A 25,494-nucleotide genomic window follows, 5' to 3' on the forward strand; every position below is an offset into this window, starting at 1 on the left:
AGACAGGCAGTCTCTCCTTACTGAAATGCCCTCCCCTTTCTCCCCTTCTCCCCTCCACACCACCTGTACTTCTGTGTCCACTCAGTAATCCTTCCTTCAGGTCTCCTATTTGGAACAGAAGAGCATGAGCTCTGGTAAAACATGCCTAGCGTCAGAGAGAAGAGGTGAGAGGGAGGGAGGGAGGGAGAGGGAGAAGGAGGGAGGGAAGGCTTTCCTGGAATCCTTATTAAACTTTCCAACGACAGCCAGAAAGTGAATACAGGCATCTCTAACCCCTCCCCACTCCCCCAGGAACATTTGTGAACTTCTAGCTAGCCAACCTCTGCTTTAAACTGGGGGAGGGGCTTCCAGTGCCAACAAAATGCTCAGAAACAGAACCTTTTTAAAGGGGGAACCTCTCAACGCTTGAATTTGGGGAGCTCTAGGATTTTTGTGGCTTTTTGCATTTAGAATTTGAACAAATACTTTGCGCATCATAGAACATTATCCCTGAAAGGGACGTTAGAGATTATTCATTCTAGCCCTTTGGTGTGTCAAGTGGGCCCAGGCCCCTGAAACTTCAAGTGCTTGAATCTCTATCATCTCTAAGACTTGAGTTCCTATCCATGGTTTCCCTTAGGAACATTAAAAGTTGACCCTGCAAAGTATTTAGGCTAACACAGGACAATGGATACTGGGCAGATTTTCTTTAACCTCACAATGGAGAATGAGGTTTTTTCATGCTCAGGAAAATTCTCTTCCCTTTTCCTTAGGGCAGAAGGCAACACTCTTGTCTTCCAGGTCACACCTAGCTTCTTTGGCCCTAACCTCTACACAGTTCACATTTTATAGGACCAGTGACTGGAGTGGGTCTGGGCTGCTCCTGGGTGTGCATGACTTACTGTTAGACTGAACCTTCTTTCTTGCCAGGCTTTGCAAATCCATATTGTGTCCTAGACGATTCCCACCAGATCTGGGTATCTGCATGGCCTCCTGAGACTCTCCTCCTTAGTTCTCTTTCTCCTGAGTCCCCCACCCCCACCCAGCTCAAGGGTCAGCTCAAGCTTGTGGACTCTATCCTCAACATGGTATCAAATAAGTGGTTATCACTGTTCCCACAACTACAAAGCTCTGAGTTTGAGCCTGTGCAAAAACAAAGGCCTCATCATCAATTTGGCAATGGGGATTCGGAACAAGATGAATCTAAGCCTTGTCCAGGGAATTCACACCTTGTTATCCCACTCCTCTGGGCATATGGCTACCACTTAAGGAAGTTTAATGCTTCCTCTACAGTCAGTGGCCGAACTGGGATTTGAACCCAGGTGTCTTGATACTAAGTTTAGTGTTCTTGCCACTACATTGCTGTTGTTCAGTTGTGCCTGACCCTTTGTGACCCCATTTGGAGTTCTCTTGGCAAAGATACTGGAGTGGTTTGCCATTTCCTTCTCCAGCTCATTTGACATACTAAAAAACCAAAATAAAACCCAAAGAGGTAAATGACTTGCTCAGGGTCACACAGCTAAGTGTCTGAGGCTAGATTTGAATTTAGGTCTTCCCTTACTCCAGGCCCAGTATGTCTCTATGTGTTCTTGAAGGTAAGTTATATATGGACACTCCTTACTACATGGGGTCCCTTCAAGAACATGTTATTCTCTAATAACCACTAACAAACCTTGAGGAAAATTTTCAGTGTTGGGTAGACCTAATATGGAGGATTTACATTGAGATGTGGAAAAGAGTTGCATAGCATGAGAAGGAATGAGCACCCATGTGACTGAAATTCTTAGCTCCATTAAAAAGTCACCAAAATGATGTTCTTTTTCCTGTAGCACAATTGTGCTCCTGCATCTTTGTCTCTAACCAGGGGCCGACATCTCCAGTCAGGAAGGGCTAGATTAACCCCAACTATTTTAAGGCATTAGTCTTCAAAACTGTAGTAGCAACAGAGAGTCCTTTACTTTAGAAGGCTCTTCAATAGAACCTTTGCAATAAAATCTTTAGAATTTTTTTTAGCTGATTAGGACTAATGGCACCCAAAACCACATCACTGATTAAAAAAATCTATTTTCAGATCAGTTTTCTTCAGTCTAACAATAATACAAATTATTTATTCAGAAGGACCTGATTGTTTGCTATCTAGCTGTAAGTGTTTTATAATTGGAAACAACATTGGGAACAATAGCTCATTCTAAAAGCTGCTTCACAACAATTTTCATTTTCCCCTTTATTTACATAAGCCAGTAATGTTTGAGAGTGTCTCAGTTCATATTTTCCCTTGAAAAAATTCAGTAATATTGCTTTTAAATTCTCTATGTTTTGATAAATGAAGCATACAAGGAAGCATGGAAAGACCTATACAAAGAGATGTAAGAGCAACTCCACAAAGCCAGGATAGTCTACATACATTGTCTGCAAATATATGTGTGTGTGTATATATATATATACATATATACACACACACACACACACACACACATCATGTTTCTTTTTAAAAGGACACATACACATATATGTATTTTATTTTAATTTTTCTTTGCAGGGCAATGAGGGTTAAGTGACTTGCCCAAGGTCACACAGCTAGGACGTGTCAAGTGTCTGAGGCCAAATTTGAACTCAAGTCCTCCTGAATCCAGGGCCGGTGCTTTATCCACTGGGCCACCTAGCTGCCCCCACACATATATGTATTTTTTAAAAATAAAAGCCAAAGGTAATGGAACTTCAGACAGATTTGGAAGGAGACACAGAACAAAACCATTTTTTTACTTTTTGGAGTTTTCATTTGGTTCTACTGTATTTTGTTAAATGCTAAGGTTTTTATAGACTATTTTATTACTCATTTTGTGTGTTTATTTTGATTATATTTTATTACTGGCTTGGACTATTTTTTAAAAAAAGTTGTTTCATCTTGTTTATAAATTCTTTTGTAATTTTTCCAGAACCATGATGTTGTTAACATAACAGACACTGATTATTTAAGGTCTCTACAAGGAAGCTTAAACTGGAGATAGCTACTGACATGTTGACATTTCCTCCAGTAGTTCTGGGATTTGGTAGTATAACAAAATTTATGGATATTTGTTTCATCAGGGTAATGGTTATAAATACTTTTATTTATCTCTTCACTTAACTCTCCAAATATTCTGAAATTTCTAATAGTATAAATGAATACCAACCATTTTACATGTACTTGGCCAAGATGCTGAAAATCACAGACCTTTAGGTTAGACTTCAGAAGCTATCATGCCTCATCTAACCCATATCTGAAAGAGAATCCCTTTAATAATATCTCAGACAAGTGGTCATCCAGCATTTGCTTGAAAACTTCTATGAAGAGGAACCCTTTGCTGAGGAAGCCAACTGTACTTTTTAGATAGCTCTCACTGTTAGGAAAAGTTCGTAATTATTACTTTAAGCTTCAATTGACTTCTCTACACATTCTCCCCATTGCTTTTGGTCTGCCCTCTGTGGCCAGAGAACAAGTCTGATCCCTCCTACATATGCCAGGCCTTTGAGTACTTGAAGACAGCTACAATGTCTATAAATCCTCTCTTCTCGAGATGAAATATCTCCAGTTGCTTCCATTGACTCTTTCTATATTATGATCTACAGTCCCTTTCATCATTATGGTCAACCTCCTCTGGATACTCTAGCTCATCAAACAACACCCTTCCTAAAAGGTGGTGCCCAGAAATTATCAGGGCTGAGTATTAATGGGACTATTACCTCCATAAGATAGGATGTTCTTTCTTTGCCATTTATTCCATATATAGCTTGTTTGTACATATTTATTTGTATATTGTCTCTCCCATTAGATTGCCTCACCCCCCCAAAAAAAAGTACCTACTATGTGCCAGCCACTGTGCTAAGCACTGGAGATAGTATGTCCTGAGTTTCCAGGGAACAGAGTTTGAGCACCTTCTTTGCTAAGGTACCCTCTCAAGTTAATAATATAGAGAACCATCAAAATGGCCCTCTCATTCGCCAATGCAAACTTCAGTCCTGGTTGTAGGAGAGCCCATGTCCCACCAGTGGGCTTTACTTCAAAGTCTTTTGCTAGACACCCTTCCTCTGCCCCTTCCACGTAACACTACCAAGCATCTCCATTTTGTATAATCTTCCAACTCTAGTCTCTGACCCTTCTTGAAAGAAACATCCTACTCAACTCAACAAGGTATTATTCTCCCAGCTATATACACGTAGCTTGCTATACAACACACAGGGCTCTTTTTCTTGAGAAACTTATAATCAAGTGAGGAAAATAGGAGGTAGGAGATACAGCATGAACATTGTATAAGGGAGGTAAGGACAAAGTACCAGGAGCATTTCAAGGGTATGTGTACATCTTGGAACAGAGGCTTGCAAAGCACCCTAGGTAGGTGCCTACTATATATATACAACTGACAAGGATGTATTATATGTGTTTCAGAGCATTATTAGATGAAAGAAGCATATGATTAATTGGTGAGCTTGTCAGAAGCCTCAGCCAACTGATTCCATGAAATCCATGTCCTGTCCCAAAGTAACGATCAGTTCATGCACACACCAGGGCTAACCAAATCCTTTCTCAACTGTTTGCCTATTTTCTGTGCCATGACAAGTAGCCAGAAGGTCACAGATGGGCCTACTGAGTAGTGAATATACCTGAATCTTGGTTCTAGAAGAACTCTGAGAACTCTAGCTTGAGTCTCTGCTCCCAGAATCTCTACAAGTTAATTTCCATTCCTCAGCAGTTCCCTGGCCTTTTCTAGTCTGCTCTCTTGTGACCCAATGCAGATTGATATCAGTCCCATGGGGCCCATTACTCCCATTGGGTTATGGAGACTCTTGGTCCTTGTGAATTCCTTCAGACTTGTATGAGTCCCAAGATAGTCAGCAAGTATATCTGTGAGCATGCAATTTGTAGCCCAATTTGGGAGGCCAGTTATCAGTTGCCCAGTCACAACTGGACTCTCTTTATCAAGGCCTATCTTTTGGGCAAATCTGTTACCCAAAAAACCTCCATACCAAAGAAAGAGAAGGAAACCTGGCTGGGACAAAATCCCACCTCATCTGAGCCAAATGCTATATGACAACCACGATACTGATTTTATTCAGAACTTTAAGATGTTTTCACATCTCTTAGACAAGGAAGCAGAGCTCCAAAATCACCAACCAATACTTTTCCCCTCCAGGGGTATGATCATAAACAGCATAGGGCTCCCTCCCACAATCTCATACGACCACAAACTTCACCCAGGTCTCCAGCCCCAGTCATGTGAGACGTCACCCAAACAGCCCGTAGCTCAGATGCCACAAAATTTTCTCCCAAAGAAAATGAGACCCCTTCTCAGCCCTGAGATTACTCCTCCTCAACAAACCTGAGAATCTCTGTCCCCAACACTCTTTAGGTCCTAACCAGACCTAAATGCTGAGATTCCACATCCCTGAGCGATCGTGTTTGAGACCAAAGGCCAGTGAGTGTCTCCTGGCTGGCCCCAGGCTCTTCTTTCCCTTACCTTGTTCAGGCAAGGTTGGGGCTGGTCTGGCAGTGCAGAGTGTGGCTGTGACCAGCACAGCCCAGAAAAAGAGGCCCTTCCGGCTCCACATCCCAGTTCTGCAGTTACAGATCGGTGACAAGGCTCCACAACGCCATGGGGACTCGACCTGATCCTTGGGCTTGACCAGCCTTCTCAAGGTGTACCTGGAGAAAGGAAGATCACAAAGGGACAAGGTAACATTAGGCGTAGAAGAAAATAGTGAGGGTGGGTTGGGAGGGTGTCTCTAAACTATGTTATCATTTTCTTCAAGCTCTGCTTAAAGGGATAACTTGTTAAGGCATGGAGGATTTAGGGTAGTTACCCCTGTCCTGGTACTGGATTCTAGGCATTGGAGAATAAAAACACAAACACAAACACCCGGGTATTTCCTTTGCCTCTGTATGCCTCTGTATGTATATGGCCTACTTATGGGCCCATTCTCACTGCTGACTGACATGGGAGAATTGACCCATTTCATTTCTTATATGGGCTTGTTCACCCCTTGTTTTTTTTTTTAAGTGAGGCAATTGGGGTTAAGTGACTTGCCCAGGGTCACACAGCTAGTAAGTGTTAAGTGTCTGAGGCTGGATTTGAACTCAGGCACTCCTGACTCCAGGGCCGGTGCTCTATCCACTCTGCCACCTAGCTGCCCCTTGTTCACCCCTTCTTAGGCAATATTCGAGCCCTGCTCCTAGAGGCTTAAAATATTGATGCTGAACTTAGTTTGGCATGACCTCTGAACAGTCTACTGCAGCTTCAGAAATCCAACAGCCTCAGCCTCTCTAGTGGTTAGGACTATAGGTGTGTACCACCAGGTCTATCCATTTTGAACAGTGTATACGATATACAACTGTATATAGAATATGTCGATATATATGCATATACACACAGTATATACATGCTTTATATGTATATGTATAGATACATACATGTACACATATATTCACACACTATATCCAGTTGTATAGTATACAATTGTTGTTCAGGCCTTTCAGTCATGTCTGATTCTTCGAGACCTCATTTGAGGTTTTCCTGGCAAAGATCATGGAGTGGTCTGCCATTTCCTTCCCTAGATAATTTTACAGATGAAGAAACTGAGGCAAAAAGGGTTAAGTGACTTGCCCAGGGTCATACAGCTTGCAAGTGTCTGAGGCTGGATTTGAACTCAGGTCTTCTTGATCCCAAGTCTGGCACTCTATTCACTGTACCACCTAGCTGCTCACATATAGTATATACTATATTTGATGTTCTACTTTGTATATAAAGCCAAAATGGCCTCAAGAATTTTGCCACAAAGTTGCCCCTAAGACCAGAATTCCAGGAAATGCAGGGTTACACAGGTGACCTCCTAGCTTTGCTGAGTTAAGTATCACTTGGTCACTTGAGGGAAAAGAAGGTTGAAGAGAATCACAAGTTTCCTAACTATGATCCCAATTACTAGGTGGTACATTGGATAGAATTTTGGATATGGAGTCAGGAAGAAAGCAATGAACCTGGAATCCATGGGAAGAACTGAGTTCAAATCCATCCTCAGAGACTTACTAGCTATGTGACCCTGGACAAGTCACTTAACTTATAGCTGCCAGTTTCCTCATCTATAAAATGGAGATAATAATATAGCATCTACTTCTCAGGGTTGTGTGAGGATCAAATGAGATAATATTTGTACAGTGCTTTAAAAATCTTAAAGTTCAATATAAATGCTACTTTACTACTACTACTACTACTACTACTACTACTACTATTGCTGCTGCTACTGCTACTGCTACTACTACTACTACTACTACTACTACTACTACTACTACTACTACTACTACTTCAATACACTCAGAGAGCCAATTCCATTGGTGGTGGTGAATGGAGAGAACATGGAAGAGAGGTAGCTAGGTGGTGCACTGGACCTGGAGTCAAAAAGTATGGAATTCAAATCTAGCCTTAGATACTTATCAGCTGTGTGACTCTGGACAAGCCACTTAACTTCTGTTGGCCTGTTTCTTCATTTGTAAAATGGGGATAATAATAGTACCTACCTCCCAGGATTGTTGAGGATAAAATATATTCACAATATTATTATTACTACTACCAGAATTCACTCAGAAAACTAATTCCTCTGATAGTGATGAATGGAGAGAGCATGGTGAAGAGAAAAGAGCACTAGTTGGCAGTTAAAAGTCCTGGGTTCTAATTTGGCTCTCTGTGTAATCTTAGAGAAGTCATTTTAATTTTTCTGAGCCTTGGTTCCCTATCTCTAATATGAGGGAGTAGAAATGGGTAATCTCTGCAATTCCTTGTAGTTCTAAATCCTGTGAACCTATGAAGTACCCTAACTACTGTATAATTTAAGATTTTAAATGTGGATTCTAATCTGTTCCCCCAGTTTTGGGGGAAACTGACTAAAATCACTGATAAAACGAGTTTAGGTTTTTAAGGGTTTATTGGAAAATAGAAAGAAAAAGATTGAGAACAGAATTCCAACAGCCTGGCATTCCTATCTTTCCTCAAATTTCTTGTGAAGTCCTCTGCCGCCACCACCATCAAGTCAGGAACCCAAAAAGCCCCAGAGCTCTCCGCGCAGGCTCCCTTTCCTCCTTCCTGTCTCCTCCCAGAAAATAGGAGGCTCCTCAAGTTGATTGGCTGGTAGCCTTGATAGACAGCACCCATGAGCAAACGTCATTTCCTGACGCCAAGGAAAAGCCACAATGTCTCTGAGGCATTTTCCTCATGGTGGAGCTTTCCCACAGCAAGTCTCCAGTAGGTGGCATCATTCCAATCATTACACTACGCTTGGCCTCAGTTTCCTCATTTGTAAAGTGAAAAAAATTGGGTTAAATTCCATACAGGCCTAAAAATGTCTTTTTGGTTTTAAGATGCTATAATCCTATGAATAAGGGAGAAATGACTAGCCCTCACTTACCAGAAGAGTCTCAAACCTTTCTAGCTACTAAAGACTACTTTCTTAGATAGTATCACGGATGAATTCAACACTGAAAGGTGACGGCTGGTGACCTAAGGATGATTAGAGAGAAACACAGGAACTAGAAAGGGTCTTTAGAAGTCATCGAATCCAACTCCCTCACTTTCTCAATGAGGAAACAGGTTCAGAGGAGGGAAATGACATCCCCAAGGTCTTACTGCTACTACTTGGACCTAAGTCTTCTTAGTGTAAACCCCATGCTCTTTCCACTCACTGTACCCTGCTCTCTGCTTAATTGGGGAGGCCTGTGTAGTAAGGGTGTGACTCAAGGATGGCTCATTGTTGGCTCTTGGTCAAAAGCATAACACTTCTGTGACTTCCCTTCTATGATTCTCCAAGTAGTGAAGACAAAAGCAAGATCCTGTATTCCTCTGGGGGACAGCTTATTGCTGTTAAATATTTACAGAACAATAGGCCTCCTATCTATCTGCAGGACATGGCTATATATATATATATATATATATATATATATATATATATATATATATATATATATATATATATGTATATATATGTATATGCATATGGATAAGTAGAGACATTATTGTACATAAATATATTAACGTTTATATGGTATTTTAAAATTAGCAAAGTACTTTACATATGTAATCTTACTTAAGCCAAGCCACCTTGAAAGGTAAATGCTATTATTATCTCCATTTTACAGATGGAAACTAAGACAGGCAAAAGTCATGTGACTTGCCCAGGGTCATATAAGCTATTAAGTCCAAGGCAAGATTTGAACTCCGGGTCATCCTGACTCCAGGTCGATCTACTAGGACACACACATATTCACATAAAAGTATACAACCAGGTGGCTTTCATCCTAAATGCTCTGAGAATCCACCTCCCTGGAACATGCCCTACTGTGATACATTGACCTTGCTTCTCCCCCTGATCCGGGCTGGGCCCCCTTGCAAGTGAGTCAGTGCTGGCTGGCAGCAGACTCCATGAATTCTTGGCTTCGGGTGCATGTTCTCTTGAGCGAGCACAGGAGTGGGTTGAGCGGGCTCGTGTTCACACACACACATCTGTCCCCACTCTTCACCACAACTTCAGCTCATTTCAGCTAAGGGGCTGTGTCATGACAGGTAGTAAACTACTGAGAATCAACTGTTCAATAGAACTCTTCCTTCTGATTCTCTCTTCCCTAATCCCAGTAGAAGCTCTATGTTCCAGGCATTTTGGGAGCAGCTCATTTGCTGATCTTCCATTTTAGACACAGGAGAGAGAGCCTGACCTCCCAAACACAGTCCCAGTTACAGGATTGCTAACCCTCCCCTCCAGGATTTTTGTTTGTTTGTTTGGAAACTATGATTTCTTGGGTTACAGGAGCTCCCCAATGAGGTGACTCCCTTTCCCAATGCATATCAGCAACTACTTGGATATTCATTCGTTATTCTTAAGGGGTTCCCTGGACCTAAGAGGTTAAGTGACCTGCCCATGGTCACATAGCCAATTGTGTCAAAGGCTAGACTTGAATGCAGGCTGTCCAGACTGAGGTTTGTTCTCTATTTACAAGGCCCATAGGCACTGCAAAATCATGTCTCAAATTATTCCTTCCCCCTCACAATAGTCAGGCCCAATAAAAACCAGGGATGACCACAGGGTTCCCCTGATATCTTCTGTTATCCTTGAGATAAGGAAAACAGTGGGGAAACCAAAAAAGAGTGTTTATTTCAAGCCGTTTTCTCAGAAAGAGCCCAAGTTTCACCTTACCCAAGCTCAACTTTAAAAATGGATATAGGAGAAAACAAGCTTTGTGACCATGGGGAAATCACCTGGTCTTTCTGGGCCTCAGTTTCCTTATCTGTAAAAATAGGGTATTGGTCTAGAAATGAAGAAAATCAATTTAGATAATTAACCTCGAAGAGGTTATATATTAAATCCTTTAGATTTGTCCTACGTTGCCTCCCATTGTCCTTTACCACCTTCAAATATTGCATGGTTCAGCAGACACATGCATCCTACCGCTTAATATCCAGAGTTAAGAGTTACAAAAGGAAAGATATAAAGATTCTCATAATGCAATCTTTGTAACAACTCATAAAGCACTTAAGGTTAGCAAAATGTTTTACATGTCATCTTATTTGATCCTTACAAACAGCCTTGTGAAATAAGCAGCATGAGTGTTATTATCCCCATTTTGCAGATGAGGTTATAGAGGTTAAATGATTTATCCAGTGTCAGAACAGGGATACCAAATCCAATTCCTCCAAATTCTGAGTCCTACACTCTTGTCTTCATTTTGAAGGTCCCTGGAAATTTTTACCATCTCCTTCAAGCCATCTTCTCCACTTTGCATTAACTAATGAATTCTGACAACACATTGGGAAGATTTAGCTTCCTAGCACAGAGGTTCCTCTATAGTGTGCTATAGAGTTGTTTGTAGATACTTTCCAAAAAAAATCCTAAAACTGGCTTGCCCACCTATTGGGGGAAAGGCTTTGTTCCTAAGGGACATTCAATACAGATCAAGGGGTCATTATTTTCGATTTCCATAATTCTCACCATATTCCCCAAAGTTCTTAAGTTAGATTTTGATTAGTTGGATACTATGGGTAGGGAATGACGTCTTATCTCAAAAAGGGTAGGGGAGGAAAAGAAACAGATGATCTATTGAGGACTTCTCTATCTCTTCAATCTGATTCTATGCCTGTTAAAGAAGGTCACATCTCAGTGAAAAAGAATGAGCCGGGCAACTAGGTGGTGCAGTGGATAGAGCACTGGCCCTGGAGTCAGGAGGACCTGAGTTCAAATATGGCCTCAGACACTTGACACTTATTAGCTGTGTGACCCTGGGCAAGTCACTTAACCCCAATTACCTCACCGAAAGAAAGAAAGAAAGAAAAAGAATGAGCTGACTGAGGATCTTTGGGAAACATCTGAGAATGGATAGGACATCATCAGGGCACCATTCAGGTTATTTTTAAGTAATGTTGTGGATGGGGAGGGAGGAAATCTGGATTCTAATACTGGTTGGACAAATCACTCCTCCTCTCTCTTTTCATTTCCTCTTGTCAAACACGGGGTCTAGATCAGAAAAACAGACAGATGGTCTTGTGTTCTTCCAGATCTGAAATTGCACAATACTAAAATGACTCTCTTGAAGGAGACTCTGGGACTACCAGTGGGGGCTGACAGAAGGCATGAACTACTCCATTAAGGAAAGATGGCTGATGAGAAAAACTGGCTTCATGTCCCTTCCTCTGCAAGGGATAGAATGCTAGAGTAGCACAATTCAAAGTCCCAAGTTTACTCAGACATAATCCAAATCTAGGGAGCTAGAAAACACAAAGAGACAGATTCTCTCAGCTTCCTTGGTGCTGTGGGACTAGAAGCATAAAAAACCTGAGCTCCTAGATTCAGGGGTATAAGCCTTTCTGCTTACAAACAGAAGTGAAAAGAGCACTGGATTTGAAGTCAGAGGTCCCGAGTTCAAATTCTGATTTTGCTACTTACTAGCTGTGGGACTTTAGACAAATCAGAAAATATATAATTGGAAGGGACCTCGCTTTGTCCTTCTGGGCCTTGGTTTCCTCATCTGTAAAGTTAGGAGGGTAGACTAGATGACTTGGTTTTTTTTTTTTTTTTGTGAGGCAATTGGGGTTAATTGACTTGCCCAGGGTCACACAGCTAGTAAGTGTTAAGTGTCTGAGGCTGGATTTGAACTCAGGTCCTCCTGACTCCAGGGCCAGTGCTTTATCCACTGCACCACCTAGCTGCCCCGACTAGATGACTTGTTAAGGAAGGCCCTTGCTGGCCCTAAATCGGTGTTCTCATGATCTTATGAAAAATGGCCACCTTTCCCAAAAGTGAATAGGGGGAAAAAACTCAGTTTAGGGAGTGGTTGATGTGAACATTTAACAAACATTTGAAAGAGATTATGCAGTTCAGCTTGCAAAATTTTTGTTTAACCCAAGGGAAATCCTAATATTTTTAAGTCTTTGTACAAACAGGGTCCAAATGTCCTTGGGAAGAAATAGTTATAGCAATGCTTCAAGGATCTCTGATTTCCTCAGGGTGGATACTTTTTCTACCAACACAGATCACAACCTCATCACACCTGGTTTTCATGGAATCATAAGTTTAGAGCTAGGAGAGGCATTAGATACCATTGAGCTGAACACCCTCATTTTACCAATAATGAATATTAGGTCCAGGGAGCTTAAGTCACTTCACAGAAGTGAAAGTCAGAAGGGACCTCAGTGGTCATCTAGTCCACTAGATGTAATCCCATAGTCCCACAAGTAATAAGCTTCAAAGGTAGAATTTGAACCCAGATCCTTGACTCAAGTATTCTTTCCACTGTACTGAATTGCCTCCTGAATTGATATGGCAGGAAAACAAATCCTCATCTGGTAGCCAACATCCGGGTGATAAGTCCCTTTGAATTTAGCAAGGTTGGCCCATGGACAACAGACCAATAATTCATCACTGGGCCTTTTGAAGCCTTTCCAGCTTGGTAGGACTTGCTAGGACTTGTGCTCCTCTGGAACAGTCTTTAATACAAGGTCACCTCTCTACCACAATGAGGCATGGGATAAAATAGGTATATAAAAATAGGAACAATAATAAAAGAAACACAAGATGCCCTGCCACATTCTAGGGCCAAATGAAGTAATCTCTCCATAAAGGGCAGGATCTGGGATAAAATTATTTAGAATGGATCTGAGCAGATAACAACAATAACAACTAACATTTTTTTAGCACTATGTGCTAGGTACAATTCTAAGTGCTTTACAATTATCATCTCATTTGATCCTCACATCAACCCTGGGAGGTAGGGTTATTATTATCCCTATTTGACAGAGAAGAAAACTGAAGCCAAAAGAGAGTAAGTGACTATCTGCTAGGTGGTGCAGTAGATGGGCCTGGACTCTTCTTCCTGGACTCAAGCTCAAATCCAGCCTCGGACACTTATTAACTGTGTGACCCTGGGCAAGTCACTTAACCTCTATTTGCCTCAATTTCTGTATCTGTAAAATGAACTGGAGAAGGAGATGGCAAACCAAATAGGGTCACAGAAGAGTCAGACATGAGTGAAGATAACTGAACAACAACAAATACAAAATACCTAGTCAGTCACACTGAAACAACTGAACAAGGAGATCATAGTGACAAAATCCCTCTACCAGTGCAGACTGGCACTTGGTTTCTTATTTACATAAGAGAGTAGTTTAGGAGCACTGGAACGTTAAATAACTTGTCCAGGGTCTCATAGCCAGTATATAACAAAGTTGGAGCTTGAACCTAAGTCTTTCTGACTCTATTCACCATACCACTGCCATGGTTCTTACTGAATTAAAAAAAAAGACAGTACAGTATATTTTGCATTATTGCATCGGAAGAAGTCAAAACATCCATGTCTAGAGTAGATGACAGTTTGAAAAACAAGTATCTCAGCAAAGCTGGGTAGTAAATCCTCTTTGGAATCCCTAGAATCTTATCTAAAATGACAGGGATATAGTATCTATAATGCCTATAACCCCACAACTACTTACTATACTACATTTGGATCTCTTACACAGCTCTTGGGAAGAGAAATGTAAGATGAATTCCCCAAGGGCAAGTTAACTCATCTCAAGTCAGCTCAGGGCTTTCCTGAGCTTCTTGAGTTAGTTCTACCTGCTTCCTTTCCCTCAAGCTGAAATAGGTTTAACGTTTGAAGCACAGAAGGGAAACTCCTTAACGTTTCTAAGGAAGCTCCCAAACCATTCTGAAACACAGAGATTGAATAGGAGGAAAGACTAAAGATGGTGGCAGGCACGAGTGAGAGAAACAATGGATTTGGAGTTAGAAGTCCTCACCTCAAATCTGGCCTCTGCTATTTATACTGCTTCTCTGTATGACTGTGAGCAAGTGACTTAACTCTTTGGGCTTCAGTTTACCTCTTTAAAACAAACATGGGAGTTGGTCCATTTGCACTCTAAAGTTCTTTTCAGTCCAGATGCTTTGCCCCAATGGTCTGTGACCCTCAACAGTTATCAGTGGCCCCAAACATATATGAACTATTCCTGAGCCTAAGCATCAACTTTAGTTCAGTACTTGAAAAAAATGGGTAAAACAAGTAGGGGTGGAAGAAGTGGGGCCGGTCTTCAAACTGAATGGTCACTTGTTGGGGATTCCTGCTCAGGTATAGGTAGGTCTAGAAAGATGACCCCCCCCCCAATTTCTTTCCAGTATCTAGGACACTTACCAAATTAAGCTATACTATTTATGATAATAATAATTATAATAGTTAACATTTATATAGTACTTACTATGTGCCAGACACTGTGTTAAGTGCTTTACAATTACTATCTTATTTGATCCTCATAACAACCTTAGAAGGTAGGGACTATTAATGTTCCTATTTTAGGGATGAAGAAACTGAGACAAACAGATCAAGTGACTCACTTGCCCAGAGTCACACAGCTAGTAAGGATTTGCTGCAGGATTTAAACACAGGTCTTCCTGTGGAAACTGGAAACAAATCTAAACGTGATTGGGGGTGGAGAATGGAGAGACTTAGTATCCTGATGAAAAGCTGTAGTTCTAGTGGAGAGTGCAGGTCTTGTTGTTTGCCCTTCATTTTGAAGAGGACCAATGATATCACAGGGTGAATGTGGACTTAAGAGAGACAGAAGTGCACAAAGCTTCTTCAGAAAGCTGGCAGTGGCAAGACAAAAGTCAAGACAACTGGTGATGACCTGGGAAGCAGTGGATAATCTTGGGGGTCTTCCGAGTCTCCCAGATGGTCTTTGAAGACCTCAGTTGGAATATCTTCTCAGTTCACTTACTAGCTCTGTGACTATGGTAGTTAGCTTCCCCAAGTCCCCATTTCCTCATCCGTAAAATGGAGACTATTATTATTTGCACGATCTATGGACCTGTACAAAGCTGTTGTGAGAAAAGTGCTCTGTAGAAATGTGTGACGGAGTAATTGACTCTGTGCTATGGATGACAACTATTTGTTGTTCAGTCTTGTCCAACTCTTCTTTACCCTGTGGACCAGAGCATGCCAAAACTGTCCATGGGGTTTTCTTGGCAAGGATGCTGGAGTGCTTTGCCATTTCCTTCTCCAATGGAAGGAGGCAAACAGAGATTGGAGTAACTTGCTTAAGGTCACACAACTAATGTCTGAGGCTAGATCTGAATTCAGGTCTTCCTGACTCCAGGCTGTCCACTTAGTCATCTAGCTGTCTCTGTAATAATTATACTGGCACACCTAAGGGATACATGATTTCAATGATGGCAGGTGCCCCTTCTATGTACACCACCAACTCCCTTTGGTTTTCATGAACAGCAGAGGCTGAAAAAAAAATACCTCTGCTGATAGCCAGCTCTCTAGGAAGGAACCTTTCAGAATCCAGAGTGGCTGGTAATGAGACAACACAACACTGCCCCTAGCAGTACCAGCACCATAAAGATCTACAAATATGAAGTGAAATATGGAAAAGCCTATGGGAAATAAGGCAAAGTGGGACAAGCAGAAGCACTTTCTGCAGGTCAACAATTATGTAAAAATATTCGCATGTACAACCACTGGATGGAAAGAGGACACTGGTGTTACATATAAACTGCCAGTAACGTCTTTCGCTTAGGCTGATTTTTTTTTAAACTAGAAAAGTGAGTAAATATAAAAATGTAAAAACACACAAACAGAAGTTAAGGACCCAAATGAGTCTTCTCTCGGGCAATGATCCCCTTCCTCCCAAATGGAGAGCACAAAAGCCCCCACCCTCATTTTTCTCCCGGGCTCATTAGCAACCAGGGACAAAGGCTGGTGGTTGTATGGACTGGAAAATTTCCCTCCCAGGCGCGGGGCCGCCTGGATGTATTCTAATCCTTTTCCTTCAGGATCTGCAGGACAATGGCATCGACCAACACTCCTGGGTTCTTCAACGCTTCTGACGGTGTCTTTGCTCCAGGCGTTTCACTAGCTAAACGAGGGGGTTGGACTGGATGACCCCTAAAGTCCCATTCCAGCTCGAACACTCTATATGTTCTGTGATTCTATAGCGGCTGCCTCACTTTCAAAGTGCTCATTGTGAAACTTTTTAGCGTAGGTGAAAAATATCGGGGGGGGGATGCTCATTTCCCTCCAAAACGTGCATCCTTTCTACCCCCATCCCCACCCCCAAAGCCGAAGCATGCTGCGAGGAAGCGTGCATGGGGAGTGGCCCGGGAATCTGGACGATCTCTATTAAAAAACTGACATAACACTTAGCTATAGCTATGACTAAGAGTCAACGTAACAGATATTTCGAGGAGCTAGTCAGCCGCTAGCTGCTTAACAACCCGAGAGTGAGCCAAGCCCGCAGTGGTGTCCGGCATCTCCAGTCCACTCAATACGGACCTGGTGCTAGAAGTCGCTGGGGCTGGGGCTGCTCCCGACAAACTTCAGCCCTAACTGGGAGGAAATATGTAAACAAGTAATTAGAGAGGCCATAAGGGCAAGTTCGCAGCAAAGACTGCTCATCCATTCCCCGAAAGTAAAGAGAGAGAGAGAGAGAGAGAGAGAGAGAGAGAGAGAGAGAGAGACCCAAGCCCTGGCCGGTAGGCTAATTAAGCCCCAGAACTGGACTTCGTAGGGGCTTGTAAAATCGTCCTCGAAGGGTGGGGTGGAAAAAGGCCGAGGAATGGGGGCGGGGGGAGACGGGCGGGAACGGGAGGGGAGAGCAGCCACCCGCCCAATTGTCCTGAGGCAGCAGGGCAGTCGGTATACCAAAAAAAGCCTGGGTCCGGAGGTGCTGGGAGCAGGGCACATCTGCTGAGGAAACAGTCACCTTAATTACCATGTCTAGAGAAAGTGCGATTTCATTACAACCTCCAAAACTACCGCCCAGAGAAGGAAACCAGAGAAGTGTTTTCAATTTGAAAGAGAGACAGAAGGGAGGGGAGGAGGAGGGAAGTTTGTCTCCCTCTCCCTCCCTCCCCCACTAAACTTTGGACCATAAGGAACTTTCCTAGTTTAGGGAATTGACACACACACAAAATACACGCAACACACACGCAAACACGCCCTCCCTCTGCTTTTCAACCGGTAGCCGTTATTTAAATACCAGGGCAGAGTCATTTTAGTTTCCGGGGGCTGCAGTCCAAACTCTAAAAAACAACCAACTAGGCTAGGGGCAGCGAGAGCAAACACCTCAACCTGGCCCCATTCACACGCCCCCAGCGTCCGCCGCCGCCGCCACATACCAGCCTTCCAGAGGAAGAGTGGAAAAAGCAACGCATGACTGCCACCGCTGGGGGACGGCCCCCTGGGGCTCCCTCGATGGGAAAGGGGCAATCGGCCTTCCCAGCAAGCCCAAGAAACAGCAGCCAAGAGTTCAGGCCAACTGCTTCCCTCCCCCCCCCCCTCCCCCCCGCAACCCAAGCTCCAACTGGACAGGACACCTTTTCCGTTTTCTTTTCATTCAAATCACAAAAGTGAAATATTGGGGCTTTGGTCTGCATCAGCTCTGAGTCCCATCGGATTCATTCCCAATGGGGATGAGGGCTCCAACTCGAGAGTGGTTTACCCAAATATCTTCAGCACCTCCGTCCCCCTCCTCCAAAGCCCCTATTTCCATTTACTTATTTATTTTTACCACCCAAGACGCTGGAGAGACACTCGAATAACCTAGGGTCCAAGTTAACCTTCCTCTCTCTTCGTACTCCCATCCATCTCTTGGGCGCAGGAAATGCTCCTGGCCCCTGAGGAAAGTGAAGGATCTTAGCTTTGGGGGGTGGGGAGAGAAATAACAAGCAACAGAGAAATGCTAGGCGCTGTGTTTGCAGTGCTGCCTGTACTGGATGAAATGGAACCAGATGGGGCTCACTGGTGCAACATCTGGAAAACTAAAAAAATTTAAAAGTGGAGGGGGGGGGGAAGAGAAAGAGACCACAGCAACATTTTGTAAATGGGCCAATCGCTTTTGGTCCCAACAGAAGCAAACTGGTTTCAATCGCCCCCCTCCCCCCAGTTGAGCGAGAGAGGAAAGGGGGATGGGATGAAGCCTTCACGGATTGCCAAACTATACAAAGGTGTCACTCTGGAAACTGAGTTTCCGGTCCCCCCCCCTCTTTTTTTAGCTAGCCCGCCTCTCCAGAAAACCACCCAGGGGCCAGAGGGCAAATTAATCCAGGCCAGATCTTTGCCAGAAAGAAGAGTGAGGTTCACTACTGCTAAGTGAACAGCACTGGACAAAACATTCTCATCTCATCTCCCATATCCAGATAGATTAGTTGAGTTGAACGCTCCTCCTCCCTCCTCCCACCCCCATCCACCCCCAACCCACACAAGGGCTTATTCGTCCATTGGGTTCCTTCCAGTTTCCCTCAACTTCCCTCCCTTCGCCTCTAAGGAATACTACGTAGGAAAAGATAACCCCCTCCCCTAAAGGAAATACCTTCCTCCTCCTCCCCTAAAACGGACTCTTTGCCATTTAGTGACGCCACCTTTCGCCACCTCCCTAAAAACTAAACGAAGAAAAGCTATCCAACCACCTCTCCCTGCCCCCCGCCCCATACACATGTACACACATGAGGGCCAAGGACTTTACTCAGAGTGGGTAAAAAGGGATTAGAAATCGGTCCGATCCAGTGGTCGGACCAAAGCTACCTGCTGCAGTATTGGGGTGAGTCACCACGAGGGGTGGAGTGGAATGCAGCACACTCAAGATTCAGGCACAATTCTTCCGACGTCCTCGGACCTCCGAGCCACTGGCCGCCTTCGCCCTCTGGCCCTTTCCCTTCCCCCGGCTCAAGGCTGCAGATCCCGCAGTCTCCCAGAACCCCGGGCGCTAGTTTGCGGAGAAGTTGGGCGGCGGGAGGAGCCGAGCTGGAAAGGAGGCGCGGAGGGGGTAGGGGCGCACAACTGCGAGCGGGAGAAGGGAGAGGAGGGGAGACAAAAGGGGGGGAGCGAGGGGTGAGGAGACGGGAGACCTCCAGAGCACCTCGAATAGTTTAAGCTCCAAAGGGTTACAGGTCGTTAAGCAAGCGCCAGGAGGATGTTGCAGGCGGAGAGAAGGGGATCTCCCTGGCTAGGGGGATCGCGAGCTAAGGAGAGGCGGCCTCGTATCTGGAGGGGCCCCAGCCACTCTTACCTCTGTCTGGACTGCTTTTCCCCTAGAGTATAGTCGGCAGCAGCTCCAGTGGTTGAGAGTCCGGGTCCTCCAAGTTGACTGGCCGCCCCGGGGACAGAACCCGTCCCCGCGGGGCCACAAGAGCCCCGCAGCCGGTGCACAAGTCCCGGGAGCGGCCCCTACACGGCGCCTCCAGCCCCGGCGGGAACAATGGGGTCGAAGCGGGTGCCCGCCGGAGGGGGGGAGGGCGGAGGGCTCTCCCCTCCGCCTCCTGGGGTCTCTGGACCCCCTGATCCCCCTCCTCCGGAGAGCTTGGGCTGCGGACCGCTCACACCTTCTGCAGCCCGGGCTCCATCTCCCCGTAGGGGCCCCGGCTCCGCAGCGCGCCCAGGCTGTGACGGTGGCGGCGGCGGCTACTGCTGCGGTACAGATCCGAGTGTATCTGTGAGCACTGCCAATGTATCCCCAGGACTGGAGGAAAAGTCTTCAGTCACAGTTGTTTCTCCAGCTGCAAAGGCTCTTTGGGTTTAGGGGTGGGGGAAGAAATGAAGTCTTCTCAATACGCTAAGCCTGGACTGTCTGGGTCTTTTCTGGACGTTGTCTTAAGGTGATTCAGGTAGGCTTCCTTGGGTTCTTGGCGCGCTGCGGCTGAGCTCGGGTCCGGGATCTAGCTCAGCCCCTGCCTAGTCTCAGGGCTGCTCTTGCTGCAGCTTCGGCGGTTGCCCGCGTATGCAACTGGAGCGCTTTTAAGGCTATGCGCCTGGAAGGCTCGCTCACTGCCTCACTCACTCAGACGATCCTCTAGTCCCCACCTCCATCTCCTCCTCCTCCCCCTGCAGCTGCCTGCTGGGCCTTGTAGTTCCTTTACCACTGCTGCAGAGGGGAGAACCTAAGCTGGGCTGCCCTGCGAAGTCTCAGACAGCAGTCATGCTCCTATAGCTAAGGGGTCTGCGCTTTCCATATAGTACTGTGCCGTGCACAGTTTCTGAGTCAGATCGGAAAAGTTTTTCCTTTAGGAGAATTTTGTGGAAAAGGTCCCTGTACGTTCTTTGGACATGCATAACCCCGTCATCATCTTCGTTCAGGCTATTATCACCTCCTCTGTACGTTAATGTTAAACTCCCCAAATCCCCAATGTATCCTTCACACTGCTGTCAAAGTAACCTGCCCAGGGCACTACCCTTATCATGTCCTTTCTCTACCACCTCCCCCAAAACAAAACTCCTTCACTGGCTTCCCATTACCTACTAGAAAGAAAAAAAGTTAAAGTTCCTAGTTCTGACATCCAAGGAGCCTCACAATCTAGCTCTAACTGCCAGCCATGTTGTACTTGGGGAGTCCTGAATCTGGGTCAGAGGAGCTGGGTTCAAATTCTGATTCTACTACTTTCTCTGTAACCTTAGGCAGGTCATTTACCTCATTTTCTTCCTCTGCGAAATGAAGAAGTTGGATCAGACCAGGAGTTCTAACCTTCTTATGTGTGTGTCAAGCACTCTTTTAAATCTTTTTTTTTTTTTAGTGAGGCAATTGGGGTTAAGTGACTTGCCCAGGGTCACACAGCTAGTAAGTGTTAAGTGTCTGAGGCCAGATATGAACTCAGGTACTCCTGACTCCAGGGCCGGTGCTCTATCCACTGTGCCACCTAGCTGCCCCCACCCCTTTAAATCTAAGGGTCCCTTCCTAGATTTTTTTTTTCAGACTGGGTTTCCCTGCCTTGCCCAGGCTGGAAGTGTAGTGGCCACTCAACAGTCCTGATCTCAATATTGGTTGGCACGGAAGTTCTAATCTCCTCCGGTTTTCCAAATTTGGAACGTTTGTCCTTCCTTAGGCAGATATCGCCCCCCCCCCTCCTTTAATTGTACAATACTTTGGACACTGGACACAAATTGGCTTCATTGTCGAATGCTATAAATCAGGGCTTGATTTATTTTTCATTGATTGCCTAGACTTAAGAAAGTGATGGAGAAAATATTAATAACGTAGATTAAACATAAAATGCAATCTTCTTTTGCAGATCCGGTTGTTAAACGTTTACCAGTACACCCCACGATTTTAACCCTGAAGTAGCTGAGTTCCCCAACTTATGCTATCAGCTTCAGCCTCTTCCAATAGCAGGAATTACAGACGGAGCTGCTACCATATCCAACCAGAATTATGTTTTTAAATGTATAAAATACATTTAAACACATAGGATGTCAAAAGAAACCAATTATCTTATTATTATTAGCGGGGCTATCTATGGGGGTTAAGTGACTTGCCCAGGGTCACACAGCTAGTTAAGTGTCAAGTGTCTGAGGTCAGATTTGAACTCAGGTACTCCTGACTCCAGGGCCAGTGCTTTATCCACTGCGCCACCTAGCTGCCCCCCAGAAACCAATTATCTTGAGGTACAGTTATTAAAATTTTTAAAAAGCCAAGTTCAAGGACCCACTGCATTAGACCATTTTAGCTCTTAGCTCCAAATCCCATGATCCTATCTCTCCATACTCCTCTTTTGTATTCTACACTCTCCCCAAACTAGATTAATTCCTTTCTCTATTCTATTCCTGTCCCCTCCAATCTGGGTATCATGATTCACACTAGTCCGCCATGGTGGTGTGGACCACATTCCCCCTTCCAACCTATATCCCTGCCTCTTGAAGGTTTTCCCTTCTCTCAAGGCTCATTGTAGGTGCTCTTTTCAAGTTCTTTAAAGTCTTCCCTTCATGCCCTATAACCTTCTCCATGGATCATTTCTCATAGGACAATACTTAGACATTTCTTTTTACTTTTCATACTAACCATTATAAATTTACCTTAGTTATTTATGTATATCATTTAAGATTATAAGTTGTTTGAGAGCAAGGTCTTTATCATTACTTCTCCCAACATATAGCACAGTACTGGGTCACATAGTAGGTACTTTAACAAATGTTTGGTAAATTTAGTTACAGAATATTACTCAAAATGATTCCAGTAAAATATACAAAGGTGTGGCTGCAGAGAGAGTTATGAACCTGGAGTCAGGAAGATCTGACTTCAAATATATCCTCTGACACTTACCAGCTTTGTGATCCTGGGCAAGTCACTCAGTTTCTGTCTGCCTCAGCTTCCTATTTGTAAAATGGGGATAATCATAGCACCAATCTCTTAGGGTTGTCATGAGGATCACATGAAATAATATTTGTAAAGTACTTAGTAAAACCATAAAGCATTCATAAGTGTTAGCTAATATTATGATTATAACTACAAAATGCATAAAGTATTTGGGAACCAATCTACCAAAGCACAGAAAATACTTGTATAGATTCAATGACAAAGTGCTCCTTAAGGAAATAAAGATCAACTCCAATAGTAGTTAGACAATTCAGTGCTCTTGCTGGGCTATGCCTGTGTAATAAAAATCATAATTGTCAGTTTACAATTTCAATAATATAACAATTAAATTAACAAAGGCATACTTTATAGGACTTGATAAAATAATAATTCATTTGAAGAAACAAAAGATCTAGAAGATTAAAAAAGTATGAAATAAAAAAGGTAGCAGTCAAGGGAGAATAGTACTTCCAGACCTCAAATTATACTAGAAAATGTGGCCATTAAAACTATTTGGTATTTAGTTAAAAAATACAGAAGCAGCTCAATGGAACAAATCAGACAAGGAAGATTCAGAAACAATGGAATCTGATAATTCAATGTTCAATAAACCTCCAAACATAAATTACTTGGGAAGGTAATTTATTTTAAAAAATGCTGGGAAAAAATAGAAATTCATTTAGACCAACATCTTATGCCACATTCTTGAGTAAATTTTAAAAATGTATATTTTACCTTAATATTAAGAATAGTAGTATAAAAATTAGAAGAGAACCAGATCGTATGCCTCTCAAAATTTTGGGTAGATGTATTCTTTTTTTTTTTTTTTTTTGGCGAGGCAATTGGGGTTGAGTGACTTGCCTAGGGTCACACAGCTAGTAAGTGTTAAGTGTCTGAGGCTGGATCTGAACTCGGGTCCTCCTGACTCCAGGGCCAGTGCTCTATCCACCGTGCCACCTAGCTGTCCCGGTAGATGTATTCTTCATCAAAGGATAGAGGCTATTGAAAAAGACAAAATAGATAATTTCGATTATACGTAATTGAAAAGCTTTTGCATAAACAAAATTAATGCTTCTAGGATAAGAAGAGAAATAGTTGACTATGAAATCTTTGTAGCAGGAAATCAGATTGATATCTGAGACATATATATATGTATACATACATATATGTACACATATAGATAACAAATAGACACCCATATATATAATATAAATATACCTGTATGTGTATATATACACACATGTATATGGAGAGAAAGAGAGATAGCAAAAGCCCTTCTCTGATAAATAAATGATCAAAGGATATGAAGAGACAGTTCTAAAAATGAATTGTAAAACTATTAACAACCATAATGAAAGAATTCTCCAAATAAGAGAAATGTAAATAAAACCAACACTAACATTTCACCTCACACCCAAAAAATTGGCAGTGACAAAAGATGGCAAGAGTCAAGATTGGAGTTGCTGTGGGAAAACAATGCATTGCTGGTGGAGCTATAAATCTACAACCATTTTGGAAGGCAATTTGGAAATATGCAAAGAGTGACTAAAACATCCATACTCTTGCACCCAGAGATTTCACAACTAGGCTTATGACCTAAGGAGATAATAAGAAAATGTCTGTATACAGAAAAATATTTTTAGAAGTACTTTTTGTGGTAGCAAAGAACTAGAAACAAAGTAGATAACCTTCCATTAGGCACTGACTGAATAAATTGTAATTTATGAATGTAATGTTATATTACTGTGCTATAAGATACATAATTAATAGAGAAATATGGACTTATATAAACTGATGCAGAATAAAATAAACAGAGCCAAGAAAACAATATACACAGTGACCACAAGAGTGTCAATGGAAAGAACTCCAAAACAAGTGAATGTCGCAAAATGACAAAGTACAAGCATGACTCCAAAGGAGAGAGAAGATATCCCCATCCCACTGCTTTGCAAAGTCAAGGGACTTTTTCAGACTTTTAAAGTTTTTTCTACGCTTTTTCTTTTTCCTTAAGAAATTAGTTGTATGGCATGGATCTCTAGGAGGGGAAGAAGAAATTATACTGGAATATGTTTTTATCATATAAAACCAAAAAATCAATAAAATTTATCTTAAAAATTCAATTATAGATTGTGGACTTGATAGGATGCTCCCAAAATTATCTAGATCAACTTACTTAGTTTACATATAGCATATGTAGGTTCTGGAGCTACTATCCCAACCCCTCAGGGCTCTAATGTTAGCCCTAAAGGACTGGAGGTATATTTCTAATTTGATAGCTCGTGAACCCCCACAAGTATACTTCTTCCAAGATTATCAGTTGATAGCAAATTAGTCAACTAGACTTAATTCATTTTCACTCATGGAAATGGGAGAGGGGAGGGTCACAAGACATGTACTACATCCTTTCATCCTTTTTCCTCCAGATTGCTACATTTATATGTACTCTTTTGGCATTTAGCATAGTGTCTCATCATGATGATGGTGGTGGTGGTGGTGATGATGGATGTGTCTTCTATCCTCAAACTCAATGCTAAGCCCCTGTAGGGCAAGGATTGACTCTTTTTATCCCCAGTGGAGGACAGTATTTTGTATTTAGTAGATGCTCAATAAATATACATTACTGTTGATGATAATGGTAGAAAGGTGATGGGGAAGAAAGCAGAGTAGAATAAATCTTTCAAAGAGGAGGAAACTGAAGCTAGAAGAATTGAAATTATATTCCTCTGCTTATGAAGGCATTGACTAATTTAGGACAAAAGTCTCATTTCTTTTCCATTTGTTCCAGTAGGAAAGCTGATATAGTAGGAAAAGTCCCACATGTGAAGTCAGGAGAGCTGAATTTAAATATTAACCCTGTCATTTACTTGCAGTGTGATTGTAGCCTAGTCACTTCATC

The 25,494-nt window shown here is 43.0% G+C and overlaps 1 protein-coding gene across 11 annotated transcripts in view; it reads right to left on the reverse strand.

The window, feature by feature from the left end:
- FGFR1 (fibroblast growth factor receptor 1) overlaps nt 1-20,302 on the reverse strand; it is a 75,653-nt gene extending 55,351 nt beyond the window's left edge. For 7 of the 11 annotated variants that reach the window (XM_043983302.1, XM_043983301.1, XM_043983300.1 and 4 more), the window contains exons 1-2: nt 19,545-20,302; nt 5,475-5,659 (exon numbers count right to left, since the gene is read on the reverse strand). In XM_043983302.1, the coding sequence (XP_043839237.1) occupies nt 5,475-5,565 (91 nt within the window). In that variant the 5' untranslated portion in view covers nt 5,566-5,659; nt 19,545-20,302. Of the gene's footprint in view, nt 1-5,474; nt 5,660-17,655; nt 17,675-18,047; nt 18,086-19,060; nt 19,316-19,544 lie in introns of those variants that run through there. The other 4 variants (XM_043983299.1, XM_043983298.1, XM_043983293.1 and 1 more) reach the window with 3 other exon arrangements.
- Nucleotides 20,303-25,494: the final 5,192 nt, after the last annotated feature.

The sequence above is a fragment of the Dromiciops gliroides genome, chromosome 2 (genome assembly GCF_019393635.1).
Source record: "Dromiciops gliroides isolate mDroGli1 chromosome 2, mDroGli1.pri, whole genome shotgun sequence".
Lineage (NCBI taxonomy): Eukaryota > Metazoa > Chordata > Mammalia > Microbiotheria > Microbiotheriidae > Dromiciops > Dromiciops gliroides.